This window comes from Podarcis melisellensis, assembly GCF_964234715.1.
Source record: "Podarcis melisellensis genome assembly, chromosome: 6".
Lineage (NCBI taxonomy): Eukaryota > Metazoa > Chordata > Lepidosauria > Squamata > Lacertidae > Podarcis > Podarcis melisellensis.
Genome location: NC_138538.1, coordinates 51,542,735 through 51,562,454, shown reverse-complemented (window position 1 = coordinate 51,562,454; position 19,720 = coordinate 51,542,735). Strand labels below are relative to the sequence as shown.

The 19,720-nt window shown below is 38.4% G+C and overlaps 1 protein-coding gene and 1 long non-coding RNA gene across 6 annotated transcripts in view; one reads left to right on the top strand and one right to left on the bottom strand.

The window, feature by feature from the left end:
- LOC309371366 (phosphatidylinositol 3-kinase regulatory subunit gamma) overlaps positions 1-19,010 on the top strand; it is a 244,109-nt gene extending 225,099 nt beyond the window's left edge. For 3 of the 5 annotated variants that reach the window (XM_081913944.1, XM_081913945.1, XM_081913947.1), the window contains 8 exons: positions 52-150; positions 2,409-2,589; positions 3,284-3,409; positions 6,613-6,755; positions 8,230-8,406; positions 9,657-9,728; positions 10,279-10,449; positions 12,446-19,010. In XM_081913944.1, coding sequence (XP_081770070.1) covers positions 52-150; positions 2,409-2,589; positions 3,284-3,409; positions 6,613-6,755; positions 8,230-8,406; positions 9,657-9,728; positions 10,279-10,449; positions 12,446-12,644 — 1,168 coding nt within the window. In that variant the 3' untranslated portion in view covers positions 12,645-19,010. The remainder of the gene's footprint in view (positions 1-51; positions 151-2,408; positions 2,590-3,283; positions 3,410-6,612; positions 6,756-8,229; positions 8,407-9,656; positions 9,729-10,278; positions 10,450-12,445) is intronic. The other 2 variants (XM_081913946.1, XM_081913948.1) reach the window with 1 other exon arrangement.
- On the bottom strand, positions 182-16,311 carry LOC309371416. The gene is made up of 3 exons (XR_014169081.1): positions 16,214-16,311; positions 4,753-4,817; positions 182-705 (listed from the first exon to the last, which is right to left on the bottom strand). It is a non-coding gene; the product is annotated as an uncharacterized lncRNA (long non-coding RNA).
- Positions 19,011-19,720: the final 710 nt, after the last annotated feature.

Here is a 19,720-nt window from a genome sequence, read left to right as displayed (position 1 = left end):
GTGGTGCTGTTATGAATGAGTAATACTTTGATCTACATTTTGTTATTCCAGGGAAGAGGTAAATGACAAATTACGAGACATGCCGGATGGAACATTCCTGGTGCGGGATGCATCAACAAAGAAACAAGGAGACTATACACTGACATTGCGGTAAATAACTTTGTCTTTGCCCTTTTTCTCCTGTACAAATTGTAGGTAGTACCTTCTGATAAATTTGTCTAGGTGTTTGTAGCTAGTGTAAATACAAGCACCATGTTTTCATTATCTTGGAACTTTGTTTACATTTTCTGCTAGGCTATACAAAAAGAACGCAGAATGAACAGCTTTATGTTGCATCAAATAATTTGCAATCTGTAGTGGACTTTGGCATCATGAGAATTATTAGCTTTTTCTGTTTAAAACCAATTTTGTGTTTAGGGGTAGCTCTCCATATATTTGGGGCTACAATTCCCATCTCCCCGATCATTGGCTATGCTGGTTGGGGCTGCTGGGAATTTGTAGTTCACAACATCTGGAGGCACCATGTTGGCTACTCTTGTTCTAGCTTTTTTGACAATAGAAAGGCTTCCGTCTGTGAAGGTAGAATAGAGTGGGCAAGGGTAATGTGGCTTCAGGATCTTGCACAGCTCTTTGTTGAACCCGACAACTTCTCTGTAGCTCTTCTTATTTTTTTCTTGTTCTCTCCTGTCCTGTCCCCAGTTCTTGCTAAAAAAAAAAACTTGAGTATTTCAATTCTGAAGGCAGCATAAAATAAGCAAACTAAGGATCTCAACCCCTCTTTTTGAGGAATTTCTCTTTCCTTTGCAGGACATTTGGAATGTCTTAGTACAAAGTGTATATAGCCTTCCCCATATGCTGTAATTTCACCAATGGCTAAAAAAGATGGGAAAGGGAGGGATGGAGAATCTCAACCCTTTCCCCAGTTCGTCTCCCTTTACTTCTCTCATAAAGCCACCCATCACTTAAGACTGTTGCTTCTGCCATGTCAAATCTTAATCCTCCTCCCAAAGTTAATATAGGTAGAAGTAAGGAACACTTTCCACTTATCCCAAACTGGAAGGATTAAAAATGTTGTCCTGCTTGTACTTAGATGGGAGATGGGATATCATAAACTTCCTCTCCCCAACAAGCCTAGCCTCCTTTCTGATGGAACTCTTAATGGCTGTGTATGTTTGGTATTGGGAGTGATAGGTAGGTTTTAGCTTCCCTACAATGTTGTCCCCAAACATAGTGCTTTATTTTTCTCAGCAGAAATTAATGGCATTTATCATTAAGTAAATTAATACATATTTCTGCTGTGAAAGTGTCTATGGAGGGAGTGCACGAGCCCAAGGCTTGTTCCTGGACTCATTCTGCTTAGGGTAAATGGTAACCACATTGCACAAATGCAAAAGTTTGGTTTAATGATGTGTGAATGAGCCCAAGTAATGCATTCGGCTCACATACTTATGCATAGTCTGGAGACTATGAGTTTCATTTCACTTACAGGGAATCTTCACTGGTTATAACATTTGAATTGGGTAACCTGGCTTAAAAGAAATTCTGCTTAGTTTTACAAGTCAGCTTTGCAACACATGTTTTTACTTAAAGGTGGCTGATTATGGAATTTACCAGAGTTAGTTTTATACCAGGATTCTGGGTTTAAACAGGACTCCCTGAAAGTGAATGTAAACACTGCTGAAGTCTTCCCTCAACTTCATAGGGGGGATGTGGGGCCCAGCATTTCACTCCAGCTCATTCATATAGTACTAACCATGATTTAGTGTTAAGTACCAACATTGTTGTTACCTGAGTAACCACAGATAGCCAACATGGTGCCTTTCAGATATTGTTGGACTCCCATCAGTGCAAACATCATGGTCAGTGCTGAGGGATGGATGGGGGTTGTAGTTCAGCAACATCTAGAGGCCACCACATTCGCTAACCCTGAGTAGCCCCTTTGTACATGTAGGCAAGACTCGTGTATGCAAGACTGAATCCAGAAGAATAGCTATGGCAAGCAAAGTGGTGAGGTATGTTAGTGGCCACCTAGCTTGTTAGGCATGAAGTTTTGTAGGAAACAAGTACTGTCAAAGTAACTGGACCATATGATGTGCTAAAGGGTCAACTATTCCTTTATACAATTCCTCAGTACTAAAAAACGGTAATTCTTGAACTTCCTTTGGAGAAATTCTAGTTAATCCTTTTACAAATTAGTGAACCCTGTGACAACTACAGTTAAGATGTTTTTTGACTGAATATTACTCTAAAATTACAGTATTGCATGGGATGCTACATACAAAGTCAACAACATGTAGTGCAGAGTAACTATGCAGGAGTTTGTTTGACTTTTTGGTTTAGCATGCTTATAGTATGCAGTATGAATGCACATAATGACATGCTTGTTTTTTTAATTCTCTCTATTGCAGGAAGGGTGGCAACAATAAATTGATAAAAATTTATCACCGGGATGGGAAATACGGTTTTTCTGATCCACTGACATTCAATTCTGTTGTGGAACTGATTAACCACTATCACCATGAGTCTCTTGCCCAGTATAACCCTAAACTAGATGTGAAACTTATGTATCCTGTATCCAGATACCAGCAGGTGAGATTTTCAAAGAACCCTGTATTACCATTTGTATTACTGTTAAATGTGTGTTTTTATTGAGTTTTAATAGATTTTTTTTTTTTTGTAAAGACAGGGTTTGTATGAGAACACGTAACATTCATCACTATATTAGGATGTAGCTGGTCCCTAATTTGGCATACTCTCCTTTAAATTCCTGCTTGTCGTAGTCTCTCATTGGCTGTATAAGCTATATGTGCATAAAACTTTTGATCTTGCAAGAGAAATGAAGATGAACTGATTCTCTGCTTTTTAGTAAATCTGGAACTTTGCCTGCTATTTTTTTCTGTCATTATTGGTATCTCTTCCAAACTATAAAGTTTACAAAGGCAAAATAGTGTAAATACTTTTTTTGTAGAAAAAACATTAGAGTATTGAAAGCCTACCATGCTCTCTAAAAGAAATATTGCTGATTAAGCAAGTGCTTCCTCAAATAAAAGGTCCCAAAACTAATTTGTTAATTCTACAATCTCAAACATTTATACGTATTTCCTGAGTAACGGGAATAGTCAGTGTTCAGAAGTTAAGGATAATGTCTTGGTAGATGTATAGAGAGGCTTTGTTGTTCAGGCTAAGACTGTCTTGTGTTTCCATAAGGGTAGTTCTCCAGATAGATCAGCACTTGAATGTCTTTCATAGAAAAGTATACTTATTTTCTTTTTTATGTATGCAGGATCAGTTGGTAAAAGAAGATAATATTGATGCTGTGGGCAAAAAGCTTCAGGAGTACCACACCCAGTATCAAGAGAAAAGTAAGGAATATGACAGACTATATGAAGAATACACCAGAACATCACAGGTGTGTTGTTGCATTGTGTTCTCATGGTTACTTGGGCCTGAACTAGAGTTTAACAGCAAATATACAATCTCCAATCCAAATTGGGGGGAACAGTGTTTGATCTGTGCTCTTTTGCTCACAGTACTGAGAAACCTGGTGTTGGAGCCAGCCTGGAGCAAAAGCAGCTAGGAGGAGAGGTTGCACAGATAAAGTAGCTGGGAGGAAAGCTAAAGACACATACACACTTCCCACCTACTTTTTATCCCCTGCATTGTATGTTAAGAGGCCAGCATAGGAAAAGGAATCTGCTCCCACCTAACATATAGCTAGAGCAATGTCCTGCAGAAGGGAACTGTTACAGATTTTGAATGAATGGCATTCTTGAGTGTATAGTCTTGGATGCCAAGCTATCAGGAAGATCATGCTCTGCTGTGGAACATTTCAGCACAGCATCATGAATCTGCTAAGTGGTAGTCTAGCAGAGAAATGGCGGGGGGGACGGGACCTCCAGTCTTTAAACATTACAGCTTACCTCCTAACAAAATTTTCCATGAAAGCAAAGCATTTTGCGCTAACAGAAACAGAGTTCAAACTTGATGGAAAGTGTTTGCACTGAGAAACTGGGTAATATTCTGAGTAAAGAACTGTTTGTGTAAGCCATTATGCTGGTGTGCATTGCACAATAATTTGTGCAAGACTGGCTTGATTCTTTACGCTGACACTTTGAGGAGCCAGTCTGTCTCATAGTTACTGCTTCTAAAGCTGTGCTCACAAATTAATATTTCATCAAATGAACTGCACACTGTGCAGTGGCTAATATATATATTTTTAATTAAACTAAAATATTAAATCAAATAGTATTGCAAACAAATGAGCCTGCAAACAAACAGGAAAAAACTGAAATGCACCCTAGAAAGTCTTTGAGGCATGTATCCCATCACCATTGACAAGAGTTGGCATGGTGTGTTGTGTATGAATATTTGATTCATCTATTTGGAATATATTTTGAATGTACTGGGTCTCTGTGTTGGTTTTTTCTAACGTCAGCACAAAGAGTTATATAAAATATGGACCTTGGTGTTTGTATGAAAATATTCTAAGATGATGTAAATACACTGTGTAAGGCTTATGCTACCACAGAATATTTCTTCCCGAGTCTCTGTTTGTGCAGTCATTACTGAAACACTAACCTCAAGGTCTTGTTGCATTTAATGGGTCTCAGGATCCAAGTCTGTGACTTGTACAAACTGCTTTGGCTAGCTAGGAATTATGTCTGAAGCCATGGTTATGTCGATTCAGAGCAACAAAACAGGACATGTGAATAGAGGTCACTAGCAAAATCACCACAAGTCTCCCCTTCATACCTCTAAATATACTTGCATGTGTGTAACTTTGCACTTGAAATCCATCCATGAGTGCTCTCAGGTACCTGTATTAGATAGAGTAGATGGTTTGTATAAATGAGGCCCTGGCTTCAATCCTGACACTGTAGCTGATCACCAGGATTGGAGCTAGTTTCTCCCAATTCTGTATACTCAGAGTTGTAATCATGTTGTTGCACTCCCGGTTCCCATCAGCCCCTAGCCATCATAGCCAATCCACAGGAGTGATGGGAACTGGATAGCCACAGGGTCCCTGTCCCCAATTCTTTTTAACATCTGTATGAAGCCTTTCGGAGTGGGCATTAAGGAATTTGGAGCAAAGTGCTATTAGTATGCTGATAAAACACACCACTGTTTTTATGTAACATCTGATGGAATGGCTGTGCAGGCTGGACCAGTATCCGTCTGCAGTGGTGGGTTGGATAGCAGCAAATAAATTGAGTTTAAACTCTGACAAGGCATAGCTCTTGTGGGTGAGTGGTCCCCATGTCTTGGATATAGGTCAGTTACATGTTCTGAATGGGGTTGCACTGCCTCTGAAAGAGCAGGTATATTATCTGGAAGTGCTCCTGTATCCATCTTTGTCACTTAAGGTATAGGTGGCCTTGGAGGCTAGAAGTGTCTTCTACCAGCTTCAGTTAGTAAGACACCTATGACTTTTCCTGGACCAAGATAGCTTGGCCACTCTACTAACCTCAAGGCTGCATTCCTGCAACACACACTCTATGGGGCTTCCCTTGGGCTTACTGTGGATCTTCTTATGATTTAATGTGGAAATTGTTAATTAGATTGTGTACTTTTTGATGAGTTTTAGATATTGTTAATGGCTATTTTTGTTATATTTGTAATTACACAATTTTTTTCAAGTTGTAAGCTACCTTAAGCATGGTTTTATCTATGGAAAGGTGGCGTAAGAAAAAAATGATGTGTGTATATGCTCTAGAGGTGCACTTAGTTTGTATTAGAAACTGCACTTTTAGTGTTGCAGCTCTAGCTCTTTTGAATCTGTTATTAATATTGCACTTAATTTATTAATAGCCTTTTAAACCACCATCTCAGGGTGATTTACACATAACATAATTAAAAACAGTTAAAAACACAAAGTAAAAAAATACATTTAAAACAAGATTAAAGCCCTAACATGTAGAGACTCATGATAAAGACTTGTGAATACAACTGGGAAAGCTTGTTGGAACAAAAATGTCTTCAACTGTTTGCAGATTGTGGCAGCCACACTAAAAGCTCTTCTCTGAGTTACTGCGTAGTGGGCTTCTGAGATGCTGAAACTTGCAGGACCCTCCCCGAGACAACAGCAATCTGCTGGGTGTGTTTGGCATAAGACAGTCTCTCAAGTAACCTGCCAAAATTAGACAGGTGCCTTGTGTCATACTGTGTAGGCATGTATTGAAGACATTTTTGTTTAAGGCGTTCCCTGAGGTGTGTAACCAGTCATTTATGAAACAATTGCATATCTTTAGAGTTTGTTGAAATGATATTGTTCTTAGAACTTGGATTGTTTTGTTTTGTTTTGTTTTGTAAACTGCTTTAATAGCTTTATTTTGTGAAATGCTCAATAATGTTGTACGACAACAACATGGTCACTTTTTTCTCAAGGTGAAAGAAGGCAAAGCAGGTGTATCTGACTAACCAGAGGGTCTTGTAGATTAGATACTTTAAATTGGTAATTCAGTCAGTGTTTGGATTATATACTTTTCAATACTGAATCAAATCATATAGACCTATAAATTATCTGCTTTGATTTATATAAAAATAATAAATAGTTCTACAGCTTTGTGCTTCTGGTGAGTAATGGTGATTTTTGAAATTGGTTTTTCTGTGCAGGAAATTCAAATGAAGAGAACAGCAATAGAAGCTTTTAATGAAACAATTAAAATATTTGAAGAGCAGTGTCACACCCAAGAGCGATATAGCAAAGAATACATTGAACGATTCCGAAGAGAAGGAAATGAGAAGGAAATTGAACGGTAGGTCTGCCCAAATGCCACTTCTGTTGCCAGTCCTGGCCTCAGGTAGTAACTGTATTTGTGTTCTCCATAATTATAATTTCTCCCATTGACTTCCACTGTACACTATATCACCATATTTAGTTACATAACTACTGTGCTATAGATCAGACACCTTTGTTGTAAGCAATTTCCGCACTGTATGAAATTTACAAGGAAACTGACTGCATGTTACCAGGTGTTCTGTTGAATTTAGATAGCAACTTTTTTCCATGTTTAAAATTTAGTAAATCATGGATTGAGTTGAAATTACTCGAGAAGCACAATCCCAAGTAGGCTGAAGAACTCCAGATCAACTTCTTCTGAAAAAGGAATGACAGAATTTTAATAGAGCTGGAAAAGGTTTAGGAAAGGGCAGCTACCTAAATGGAAATCTGGTTGATCACTGTTGGAGACAGTTTGCTAGACTTAGGTGGCTATTCTTAAGAGTGTTTTTAACAGCATAGATCCTCAATTAAATAATTTGTTAGATAATGAAACAACATAAACAATAGTGTGGATGCTTTTTCTAATAACTGTGAAAAGTATTCATGTGAGGTATCTTATCCAGGCAAAATGACTTCTGAAGTTCAAATGGTAGTAGTTGGGCAGCTTGTAATAAACAATAGGGTAACTTACCTTCATTTTAAAAATTAATTTAAATTTTTATTCTCCTTAACAAGGCCTCTAATACAGCTTACAGTGCAATTTTCAGAAGTGTTTTCATAATAAAAACAACAAATGGAATTAAAAAAAACCTAGCAATATTATATTAAACCAGCAGAATCTACACAGGAAAGGCAAATTAAAAACCCTCATGCCCAAATAAAGCAGACTCTGCAGCACACCCTCCCTGTTTTATTCAGCAACCTCTATGCCAATATGTAAAAGGTCCTGTCTGCTGTGGCCACCTACTTTATCTCTGAAGAAGGAGACAGATGCAGCAGAGTATCAGTGGAAGATCATAAGATGCAGCTAGGATCATATCTGATGCATGTGGTCTCTTACTTTTGAGACTGAAGAGGTATAATACCTTATAAGAAAGAGGTAGTAGAGCAGTTCTCAAACTTTTCCATTTTTTCTTCAGTTAAGCTCAGATCAAGAATCATGTTCTGTTAGCATAATTTTAGTCATGAAAGTCTTCGTCCAAATAATATTTAGATAATAGAGAGGAAGAAGTGGTATTGTCCAGGTGCTTTTGCTAGAATGTTCTGTTCTACAGCTTACAACTGCTATTCCAAGGTAGACTTTCTGCACCTGTGGTTTAGTGCTTAAGTTGTAAAGCAGGATCAGGAAGCTCTTGTGTAGATACACTTTTAGTCTGAAGGTGTGATGAATGAAGCCAATGTCTTCCACAGTGCCCAATACAGTCACTATGTACTTATTTAGTTGTAGATGAGAGTTGTTATTTTTGTGTGTAACTTTTACCCTTTAAAAACTAGTCACTTCTTTACAGCATTGCGATGAATTATGAAAAATTAAAATCACGTCTGGGTGAAATCCATGATAGTAAGCTGCAACTGGAACAGGATTTGAAGAAGCAAGCTCTAGACAACCGGGAAACTGACAAGAAAATGAACAGTATCAAACCTGATCTTATGCAGCTGCGCAAAATCAGAGATCAGTACCTTGTGTAAGTAATAGCCAGCCTGTGAGTCTCCAGTATTCTGGTTAGGGTCATTCACAGAATTAGCAATTGTGTTGGTGTCATTTTAGAAGTAAATAGAGTGGCCCTGAGCTAGATTAAGACCCTGGTGGGGGTGGTAGCTTTAACCCTCCACTTGTGTCCCAATCCAGCTTGGGCTTTTCATTTCATGTCACCTAATGATTAAAGACCCCTACTCTGGTACAGATGCAGATCAGGTCTACTCTACTTATTCACTTATTTGTTTTATTTATAACCTGCCTTTCATCCCAAAGGTTTTCTAGGACAGTACAAAAACTAGTCAATAAATATACTCAACAACCATAAAATCATTAAAATGCATAAGCATCATAAAACAGGCTAAAAATAAAAATCCTTCATTTTTGATATGAGAGGTATGTCTTAACTTGGCATTTGAGAATAGATAACATGTTAGACAACAGCATCTCCAACAGGAGCGAGTTCCATATTCAGGGTGCCCAAACAAAGAAGGTCCTGCTTCTTAAAACTGACTTCAGCTACTGTTGGAGCTACAAGCAGGCTTTAAAGCACAGATGGGGATATGTTCTTTCAAATTACTTACAAAAAAACATCCACACAATTCCTATTGATTGTGTGAATGGTGTCTCATCTAATTTGGCCCAAATATATTAATGAAAGGAAGCTGAGCACTTAACATGAAAGGATGTTAACAGTTGGTTAGCCTTTTCAGCACTCATGTAATAAATGCTTGGCTTAATAATAACTAATCCATAGCATGTCTTGTATGGAACATTTCTGGTTCCAGCTGAATTTTCTTGTTAGCTTTGAAGTGAAATAGAGCCGATACTGAATCCACACTGGGTGTACCAAGTCAGCAGATAACTAACCAGCGCCCTCGTAGATAAGCTGCTTTTCTGAGCATTAACTGCTTACCCACTAAATGGAATTGGGATATCCAGTGAGCAAATCCCATATCTTGCTAGGAGGGGGAAGGAAGGGATGTGAGTGAAAATCTTACATAGAGGAGGTCAATTTTCCAAAAGGCTGAAAATGTTGTACAATGTGCAGCCATATGCAGTAAGTACTACTAACTGTATATGCCTTTTCTAATTCAGGTTGTGATATATTCCTTCAGTAAGGACACTGCTATAGGAAGACCAATTATGGCCTCAGAATGTTATGAATTGTTAAGTGTCCTTTTTGTAGATTATATTAACTATTAGACCGTATTACAGTATATTGTCTCTCATTGGCAGCTGGCTTAATCATAAAGGAGTGAGGCAGAAACGAATAAACGACTGGCTTGGAATAAAAAACGAAAATATTGAGTAAGTGTTTTTGTAAAACTACTCTGAATTTTGCAATATGGATGATTAAAGTGCATAGAAATAGTGCATGACAGGAGCGTGTAGCTCTGTGTTGGTGTACATGCATGTGGCTGTCATACGACCATGTACACTTTTTCTTAATCATGTGACAATATCTGGTCATGCATCTAGATTTTCAGATAACACCAAAGGATTTTTCTCTTAGTGGTGTACAGTTCCAGAAGAATCATTCAGAAAAAAAATAACTCTATCCAACCTACTAGTGATATATAACTAGTACAAATTATTTTTTTTAAATCTTAGTATCTTTTATCTTGCATGGATGAGATGTAAGCATCTGAGACAATGAAAGTGTTTTCTTATGCACCATAAAACTACTGCTGATTTCTCCAGGGCTTGGTCCCATATACACAGGAATTAACAGTGGTATAAAAATAATGTGAGTTAGGCCTCTGTTTGTGTTTGCATGAATTGCTTCATGCAAGAACAAGTAATCCTAATACAGAAATATTCCTGCATTAAGAAAATAAGATTTGTTGTCTCTTCCTAGTACATACTTTACAAATGAGGAGGATGAAAATCTGCCACATTATGATGAAACATCTTGGTTTGTGGGAGATATCAATCGCATCCAAGCAGAAGATTTGCTTTGTGGGAAACCTGATGGAGCATTTTTAATTCGAGAAAGTAGCAAGAAAGGCTGTTATGCTTGTTCTGTGGTGTAAGTAGTGATTCCCTGGATTTCTTTTAGGCCAAGTCCTCTGTGTGCACTTACAGGGGAGTCAGCCACATTAGACTAATAAATTTGGTGGGACTTGCATCAAAATAACCCTGTATAGAATTTGGCTGCATAACTTGGATAGCTTTTTGCCTTATATTTTCTTAATTTAAAATGGGTTTAACGCGAACTGTGGAGAATGCAACATGAAGATAACTGAATGCTTACTTGGTTAGCTTTCTACCGTATTTACTTGAGTCTAACGCGCCATTGAATCTAATGCGCACCTCAATTTTCGCAGTGTAATTTGCCCCCAAAAGGTGAGCATTAGATTCGAGTAAACATGGTAAATTAAATGGCACAGCATAACCAGTACTAAGAGAACCAGACCTCAGTGCCATAATCTATATACTGTTTGTGACTCTTTTGTATTTGCATTCTTTGCCTAGTCCTCTTGACAAAAGTATTCTAAAGTGTTTTTAAGCTTTCAGTGTCATCATTATATACACTCAAGAAAAGTACTGAGTGCCTTGATTTGCCCATGTGAACAGCTACTTAGAGCCTACTCTTCTGGTTTGCTATTGCTTCCAAATCATGCAGCCAGATCTTGCTCCGATATACACTATTTTAGTGAAAAAATAGGGATATCTTCATGGATACAATAGTGCAAAGGACTGGTGTCTCAACATCTGCAATTACAATAGCTTTGGTAGCAGGAGTGGGAGAAATTTAATTCAGTCTCTGTTCATCATTAGTCGTCTACATGGGTCAGTGGTCTCTTAAAAGATGAAGAAATTTCTTAGCATTTAGGTTATAACGTGGCATATCAACTTAACCAGTCCTCCCCAACCTGGTGCCCTCTGGTTGTTTGGATTATCTACCTCAGTATTGTCTGCTGGCAGTAGCTTTCCAAGATTTCAGACAGGGTTCTCTCCCAGCCCTACCTGAAAGTGCCAGGGATCAAACTTGGGACCTTCCACATACAAAGCATACAAACACAAGAGCAGCCTGCTGGATTGGCCAATGGCCCATCTAGTTCACCACCCTATTCTTACAGATACCAAAGCAGGACAAAGTAGCAACAGAACTCTCCCTGGCATTCATGGGGATACTGTGCCTCCAACCTTGGTGGTAGAACACAGCCATTGTGGTTAGTGTCTAATTCTCTTTTAAAGCCCTCTGGCTATCACTACTGCTTGTGGAGCAAATTCCATAGTTTAACTATGCACTATGGTCAGGGATGATGGGAGTTACATCTAGAGGGCACCATGTTGTGGAAATAACGTGTTGGGAATTGTTGGGAATTGTCCACAATCATATCTTTTGTCAATAATGTTAGTGCAGTCAGTAAGTTAAATTGTTTAGTAACTTCCTGCTCTTGTGACATAAGCAAAACAAGTTTCTACAAGAGCTAGATTATGGGTAATTTGTAGTTCTTGAAATGCTTCGCAGGTTGGGCATTTATTCTGCTTACATGTGTGATAGAATTATATGTGCTTTAGTACTGAGTGAATGTTTGCCCTATGTATTCTGGTCAAATGTAGTATATATTAGTCCTTCATTACCAGCATACCTCCCTTGTAGTTAGTATATATAAGGATCTGCCCAGGAACCTTAAATGCCACTTACCTGAACTGCTTTAATTTTTTTTAAATGGATTTACTGAAAGTTAAGTCCAAAAGCAGGTTCTCTGACAAAAAAATTCTTTATTGTAAATATGTTATATATCGTATAAAGCTAAGCTCTAGAGGGTTTGGAAGATGATATTTAGGTAGAATAGGAACCTCTGTCACAATCTGAAAGGCTTTTTTAAAAAACCTTCACTGCACCGTGACAAGCATTCATGAGACAGCAAGCCATTCTAAACATGAAAATCATTACAGGAATACTGTTGTATCCAAGGTTCCTTGATGTTTATCATGACTTTTCAGTATCTCACTTGTTGTAATCCTTCTAAAATACTATCATGTTAATTTTTAATTTTCTATTTTTTTAACAGAGCTGATGGTGAAGTTAAACACTGTGTGATTTACAGCACTCCAAGAGGTTATGGGTTTGCAGAGCCATATAACCTTTATACTACCCTAAAAGAATTAGTCCTTCATTACCAGCATACCTCCCTTGTCCAACACAATGACTCCCTCAATGTCCGGCTCGCTTATCCTGTCAACGCACAGATGCCCTCCCTCTGTAGATAAATTCTAGGAGGGTGGAGTATAGGTGAAGTGTTGGTTCTCGGATTTCTTTTCTACAGTTTTTACTAAAACCCAGAGGGCATTCTTTCTCCTTAAGACTGCTTGTTTTGCACAAGAAATGATTTGATGAATGTGAATTGGAGACCTAGCAGCAACAAAATAATAGCTTTGGGGTTGGTGCCCTGGTGCTACCTGAAGATCAGCTGTGTTTTTATATAAGGAGACTCTCTCATTTTCCCTAAAAGGAACAAGTTATCTCTTTAAAGATGCATACAGAAAGAACTAAAAGCAAAACTTTTGCCAGGCACCATCAGCGGAACTTCTACTTGGATTTTGTTTTTCTGAGGTATTAGTAATGTCTTTCAGTCTTAAGCTCCAGGAAAATGTAAGGAAAGTCTCTACTCCAGAAACTTCCCTGTTAATTTTAGCAGCTTGGCTGCAAGTCAGACAAACTTACACATGAGGGCTCATCTTGATGTAGCATGGTATTTGGTGAGAGGAGACCAAAGGAATTATGGGGAGAGTTTCAGGTTCTTATTTAAAAGAATATCCTCAAGGAAATATTGCTTTATATTTTACCAACATAGCAAAACTTTGGTTTCAATAGTACTTACCGGTCTTCAAATAAGAGAAACCAAATTGAACCCACCAAAACTACTTTCATTGCTGGATTTGGGGGGGTGGGTAGATTGCATTTGCAATCACACTTGCCAAAACTTGAAGAGAGAAATATAAAAGCTAAAAAGTCTTCTGTTGTTTTGAAAACTAACCTGACCTGATGTAACTGCACCACTTCCCCCCTTTATTATTTTCAAAATGTGGTTCCTTTCTTCCAAGGATGTCAGATTTTGTTTTTAAAAGATACTAAGCTTTGGAATGTTAAGCAGAATGAAGCTGGCACCTGGCATGTTTATAAGATGCTAAACAATGAATTTTCTGTTTTAAAAACATTTGTTGTTGTTGTTGTTGTTTTTAAAAAAACTTTAGAAGTGCAATGGATTGCTTCTCAATGGCTTGCTAAACCAAAAAACAAAAAACCCCTATGGGTGCAGTCTATATACTGTTGAAACTGGCTACAAAACTGTGTTTATAATGCATTTGGATTGCACCCTAAATCACGAAATCCATTGTACAGGTTGTATAACCTTAGAATTCATTGCTGGCTTACCATAAGACAAATATTTGGGTAGCTGAATTCAATGGGACTAGTAAAGATATAAAGTGGTAGAATCTATCAGTATGTAAACAGCTTTGCTTGGTCATCTGCTATCAGATTCATCTGGATTATATGTAACATCAAATAATGAAATTATAGCAAATAGTGAGAACTGGATCCACTAGACTGTGAGAATTTGTGCTCTGACAATGCTGTATTTACCTTTTTTTTGTCACTACATGTATGCCCTTGTTGATTTGTTGTAATTTCTAAAGATTATATTTGAGCTAGAACACTTGCTTACACAACAAGGACAAATCGGTAGATTCAGCATGAAGCCTTTCCTTTTTCTGTGTAGTATTTGAAGTGCATGCCAGGGAGTTGGGACATTTGGATCTTTTCTGGCTCCAACCTACCTTCAGTGCCACCTTGAACCCCCAGACTGTTAGATTCTAATGTTTACACAAAGCAGAATGCACTATAAGGGAGCTTAGAAGTATTATGCAGAATATGAATTTGCTGAACAGGAAAATGATAAAATTTGAGCACTAATCAGCAACTGGAGGGGCTAAACTAGATTGCTTGACATGTCCCAAAAGCACTTCTGTTTTGCACTAATCTACTGCCACTTAAGCTAAGTGCTGGCTAACCAGCTGGAACATGATCTTCTAAAAATGGAACCATGGTTGTAAAAAAAACCCAACCCATCCTGTAGTCTTTAAATTTGTGAGACGATAGTTAATAACTTAATGTGCCACCATCTCTTCAGTCCCTCTCTTCCCAGGCCTGTCCACCCCCACATCCTCTTTAGCCAGCAGCAATATGCTACTTTTATTAAGCGAGGCACTGGATTCTGCCACTTTTCAGAGTCATCAGGTTGAGAGTTTATACCTCCTGTGGAAGCCTAACCAGCTTGCACATTCTAATTTGGTACCTGCACATTGCTTAATACTACTCTTTCATTAAATCTAGCCTAGACCACAGAGGCTTGTTCTGACTTACTCAGAATCAGTGGAATGTTTTCCCATAACTACCAATTATAAATCTTCACATTTTAATGTTATAACCAAACAATGAGCTAATTGGCTATTTAGGCCATACCACACAGCCTCCACTGTTTTGCATTAACTTCATTTGGGTTTGGCCCTATGAAGTCACTGAGTCCAGTGCTAGTCCCTCTCAGAAAGACCCACTGAAATTAAATGAACCCAAGTTTGTCATGTCCATTGACTTCAGTGGGTCTACTCCTAAGTAGGACTAACATGGCCCTGGGGGCTTCTGTTACTGTATTCAGAGTATCAGTCAATATGCTTCCTTTAGGTTCATTTTTTAAAAATTTACAATTAACTTTAGGTGTACTTCATCTCACAAGGTGCCTTGATTTACTTCCCTTTAAATTGGCACATTCTGACACATTTAGATTAGAATTTTGAGGAAAGTAAACATATACACATGGCTTCCTTTTGGCTTATAAATAACAGTCAGCTGGTGTTCACATGCTTGCAATGCCTCTCACATTGAACATTTTTGGATGGACTTTGCAAGTGAAAAATCATTTTGCAGTTTACAAATGAAAGTTTGTAGAAGAAATGTTCTTCTACCACCATCCAGCTTCCATCAACATTTCTTGATTTAATGTTCTCATGCCTAATTTTTCACACCAGTTAACTGACCTCAAGTGGCAGCATTCCAAATTCTCATAGTTCACCTTTGTTAAGATCAGCCCCCTAGCATAACTTGCTATCTTTCTACAAATGCACTAGAGAATGGCAAAATGGAAGATGAGAAGAGCTCAATGTGTGGGGTTTTTTAAGCCAATGAGCTAGGCTTGTTTTAGTAGAACTTTTTTTTTAGAACATTTATTTTATCTGCTAGATGTTATACTGATTTCAATGACCCAACTATGTAAATGTTTTTTGTTAAGCAGTAAACTGGTTGGGGAGAAAGGCTCTTAATATGCAGCTTATCTGAAGTGCTTTAGTGGGGAGGATTCAATATTTTCCTTTCTCACAAGTAGAAAACTGCATATTTTTCTGTAGCTGTTGCAGTAGCTGCAGTGCACAATAGATTAGCCAAGATTGAAAAGTAATTGAACTGCTAGTACTTCGGAGGCTAATTTCTTTGCCAGTCACATATCATAAGAACAAATACAGCACTGTTAAGGAGAAATTTTGGGAAGAATTCATAAGGAGGTTACAACATAGCTTTTCCTCTGTACCTATGTTGTACAAAGCAGTATCTTGAATATCCTACTTATGAATGTAGGAACAAATCCAGCCTCACTGGGTTACTTTTCTAGTCTGTGAGCTAGATTGATTTTATGTGCACATTGGAGCTGCTTGATTACCTTTCACTAAACAACAGTTCTTTGCTCAACAAGTCACTTTTAAAACTTGGGAGAGTTCAGAAATTATACCTGATGCAGCATGTGGTGGTGTTAGCCGGATACAAACTTTGAAAAGCTCCTGTAGTTAAAATGTAGAGCTGGTGATGCAATTCTTAGGATCATGGCCTAAAATGAAAAGGAGCAGGGGATCAGCCAACACAAGCAACATAAAACAATCATACAACCCAAATTTAAGTTTATATCTACCTCCAGCCACTGAATTCACTTATAAATTAGTATGCATAATCTCTTTAATTCCAGTACTCTCCCCCCCCCACCATAATTGTAGGTGTTTGGTTTTCCCATACATAAGCACAGTTCTCATATATTCTCCCCCCCCCCCCCATCCTGCACAAGCTCAGGAATAGGGATAGCAGCAATTCTTCAGTCTTAAGATCAGGCACACAATAGACTGTAGAAGCCAACCTGGACACATGTAGGACACATATTAAGGGCTTGAGGTGGTTTGGTTCTGTAAATATGTTGTCACTTGGAAAGCCATGACAACTTGTACAATGACTTAATGGGTTCTCTTCACATAGCAATTTTCCTGTTTGGCTATCATATTTCCAAGTCTACAAAAGCCCCCTCTTTGGTACTTGAACAATATTTGTTTGAATGTGTAGTTTTTTGGTTTTGGTTTAATTCACACTAACAGGGAATAAAAATCTGAAGTGGTAACATGTATTGTGTGTATGCAAATGTAAGACAATTTTTTGTGAGATGACAGAGTATAAATGCAGATCTGGGCATAATGTATGCTCAAGGTTTTTCTTCTACCCATTTTTATCTTTTTAATGTGAATTCATAAATATATACTTCATGACTTGAAAAGTTTCAATATGCTCATGAAGTAAACATTTACATCCAGTTTGTTTCACCCTTTAAAATACTTGCACTTAAAAGCAGCCAGACTTGGAGTTTTAACTTATTGAAACCTCCATTTTCTGATATGCAGCAATTGTACTTTTAGACAGGAACTCTGTTCCCCCCCCCCCCCATAATAAGAATTACTTTATTTCCTAAAAATGATAATTTTCCAGAATTGAGGTGTTTTAAGGCATTTTGAGATAGGAAGCACATCTTAAAAGAAATGGAATAAGGATGTGTCCGAGGGCTGGCATCAGCAGTGGCCATGGTCAGGTACTTCTTGGGACCCATACCCAGGCAGCTGACCCATAACCAGTCTCCAACTGCTGCACTTCTCTTTCTCAGTGACACCTCACCACTCGACTCTTCCCTGTCTGCTTAGGAGACTCAGGGATGTGAGGATGTGCACTGCACCACAGTCTCATGACTCCCCTTAAGTCAGGAGAGCTATACCCTGTCACCACAGCACCCTTGCTTCATCCAAGTTGACAGGGAAAGTCACACAGGCAATGGAGGCAATACCTGTCATTGACGCCACACACTTGCACTAACCAAGGCAGTGCTTTCCATCCTAACCTGCCCTAGTAGTTCTTTCTCCTAGCTAGCTGTATTGACCAACCCTGGCCTCTCCTTCCTGTCCATGAGACACTGCACCCCACATTCGTTTCCCTGAAGCCCACAACCTGCTCTTACACCTCACCCCACCCCCCAGTAAAGAGATATGGGAAGAGGCACTTTGCTTCTGCTGCTTGCCATCAACCAAAAGCTCGGGCATGGAAGGGGTAAATGGAGCCCACTCTGACTCTAAGGATTACAGGGTGACTTTAACATAAGATGGCAGTTGCCTAAAAGCTAAATGCTGTTTTTAAGCCAAATTGTACAAACAGTTGCAATGTTTCTACACACCAAGATAGCTCTGGGTGTGGTGGTTGAAGCTTTTCCCCCCTGTGCCATCTTCATGAGCTAAATCACCATTCTGAAGCTATTTGGTGTGTTATGGGAAACACATACAACTGGGTGCTGCCTGTGTTTTCTCCCCAGCCCCTTGGAGCAGATATTAAATATGAGGGATGATTTATTTTCAGCAGGGAGAAGAGTTAAAAACCCACTGTCCCTCAAGCACTATTCTTCTGGTATGATTGGGCTATAAATAATACACAGGATCTCTCAACATCCTATCTACTCTCAGTCCTGAGCTAAGAGCTTTGCTTGGCTGGAGTATGTTTTGACTGAACACTGAATAACAAATTGTGGAAGTTTAGCAAATCAGTCTAACTTTTCTAGGTTTCAAGCACTGGCATTTTTGGCTGGCTCCATAAGTTTAATGCAGACCTTTATACTATACACTATTCTTCAGCAACATCCCTTACTCCTGTCTTATCGCTCATGGAGGTTGAGTATTGCATATAGCAATGGCTCATAGTTAAAAGTTTATTCTGTTTCACACTGCTTAGTATCTTACCTATAACCATTGAGAGCCTTGCACTTTTCTCCAATGAGCCTCGGGACACTTTTTTATTTTCAGACAGACATTTGCAGTGTGTAAAGAAAAGCTATTTAAAGACATTTTCAAGGGTCAACATGCTTTCTCCTCCCCCATCATAGGCCTAGTATGTTCAGTGGTGTTGCACCCTTGTATGCCAGCCAGCTGTGTGTTGTCTTTCTTGGAGTGTAGAGTGTTCAGTAGTTGCAGTGACTGACTACAAAGAAATTTAACTCAACCTGTTAATTTTTGCCAGTTTACAGCACCATGGGATTGTACTGGTCTGCAACGTGTGCGCGTGCGTGTGTGTACTGTATGTATATAGATATATGGAAAATAAATTCACATACATATATCTAATATGCATTGGCCATAACTAGCCCTGGCCCTCTGAAACTCCAAATTCACAATTTTCACTTGCTTTACCCACCTCACAATCTGAAAGTTTGGATCATTTTGTTCTCTCCTCTCCCCCCCCCCCCCAAAAAAGTGGGGTTCCTCACTAATACTCTCAATGTGCTTTTAAATTTCCGATTTTTTAAAAGTGTTTTCCTTATTTGCTTCAAGATAAAGCATTGTAGTTTATTCAAAGCAAAGTGGTTGCATTTTATATAAACCCCATTTCCTTTTGAGAGACGGTAACAGTTGCAGTTCTTAAATATGGGAAAACCCCATCTAGAACTAATGTGCAAAGGAGAATAATAGCATTAATCACTGTGTATGGACTCATTTTACAAATACATGTAACAATGAGTAGGTAGCTTCATTTTGAGTAGGTATGCCAGGACTGTGCACTCCTTCTGTACATCCCGCACATGAACACTACATTCTTGAAATCCATTTTGGTTTTTCTTTTAAGGGATGCTATTTGTCAAAGGTTGCTTCCCATGGAGCAAAGGGGATTGTTTTTGTTTTGTTATTTTTTAAATATAAATTCCAGCATGTAACTTGAGTAGTCTTGTTGGTATGTAAAACCTGTTCTTCTGTCATTTTATGGTGTAGTCAAATTCATGTAGTTTAACTTTAAAAAAGAAACTGCTTCATGAGGAAAACAATTGTATGTTAGTCATATTGTAGTTTCTAGATAAGTAATGCAACATTGTACTTGTCACCAAATGTGCTATGATCTTACTGTATGTTTCTATTTTTTAAAATAGGTGGTTGAGCTTTGGAATCCCAGACAC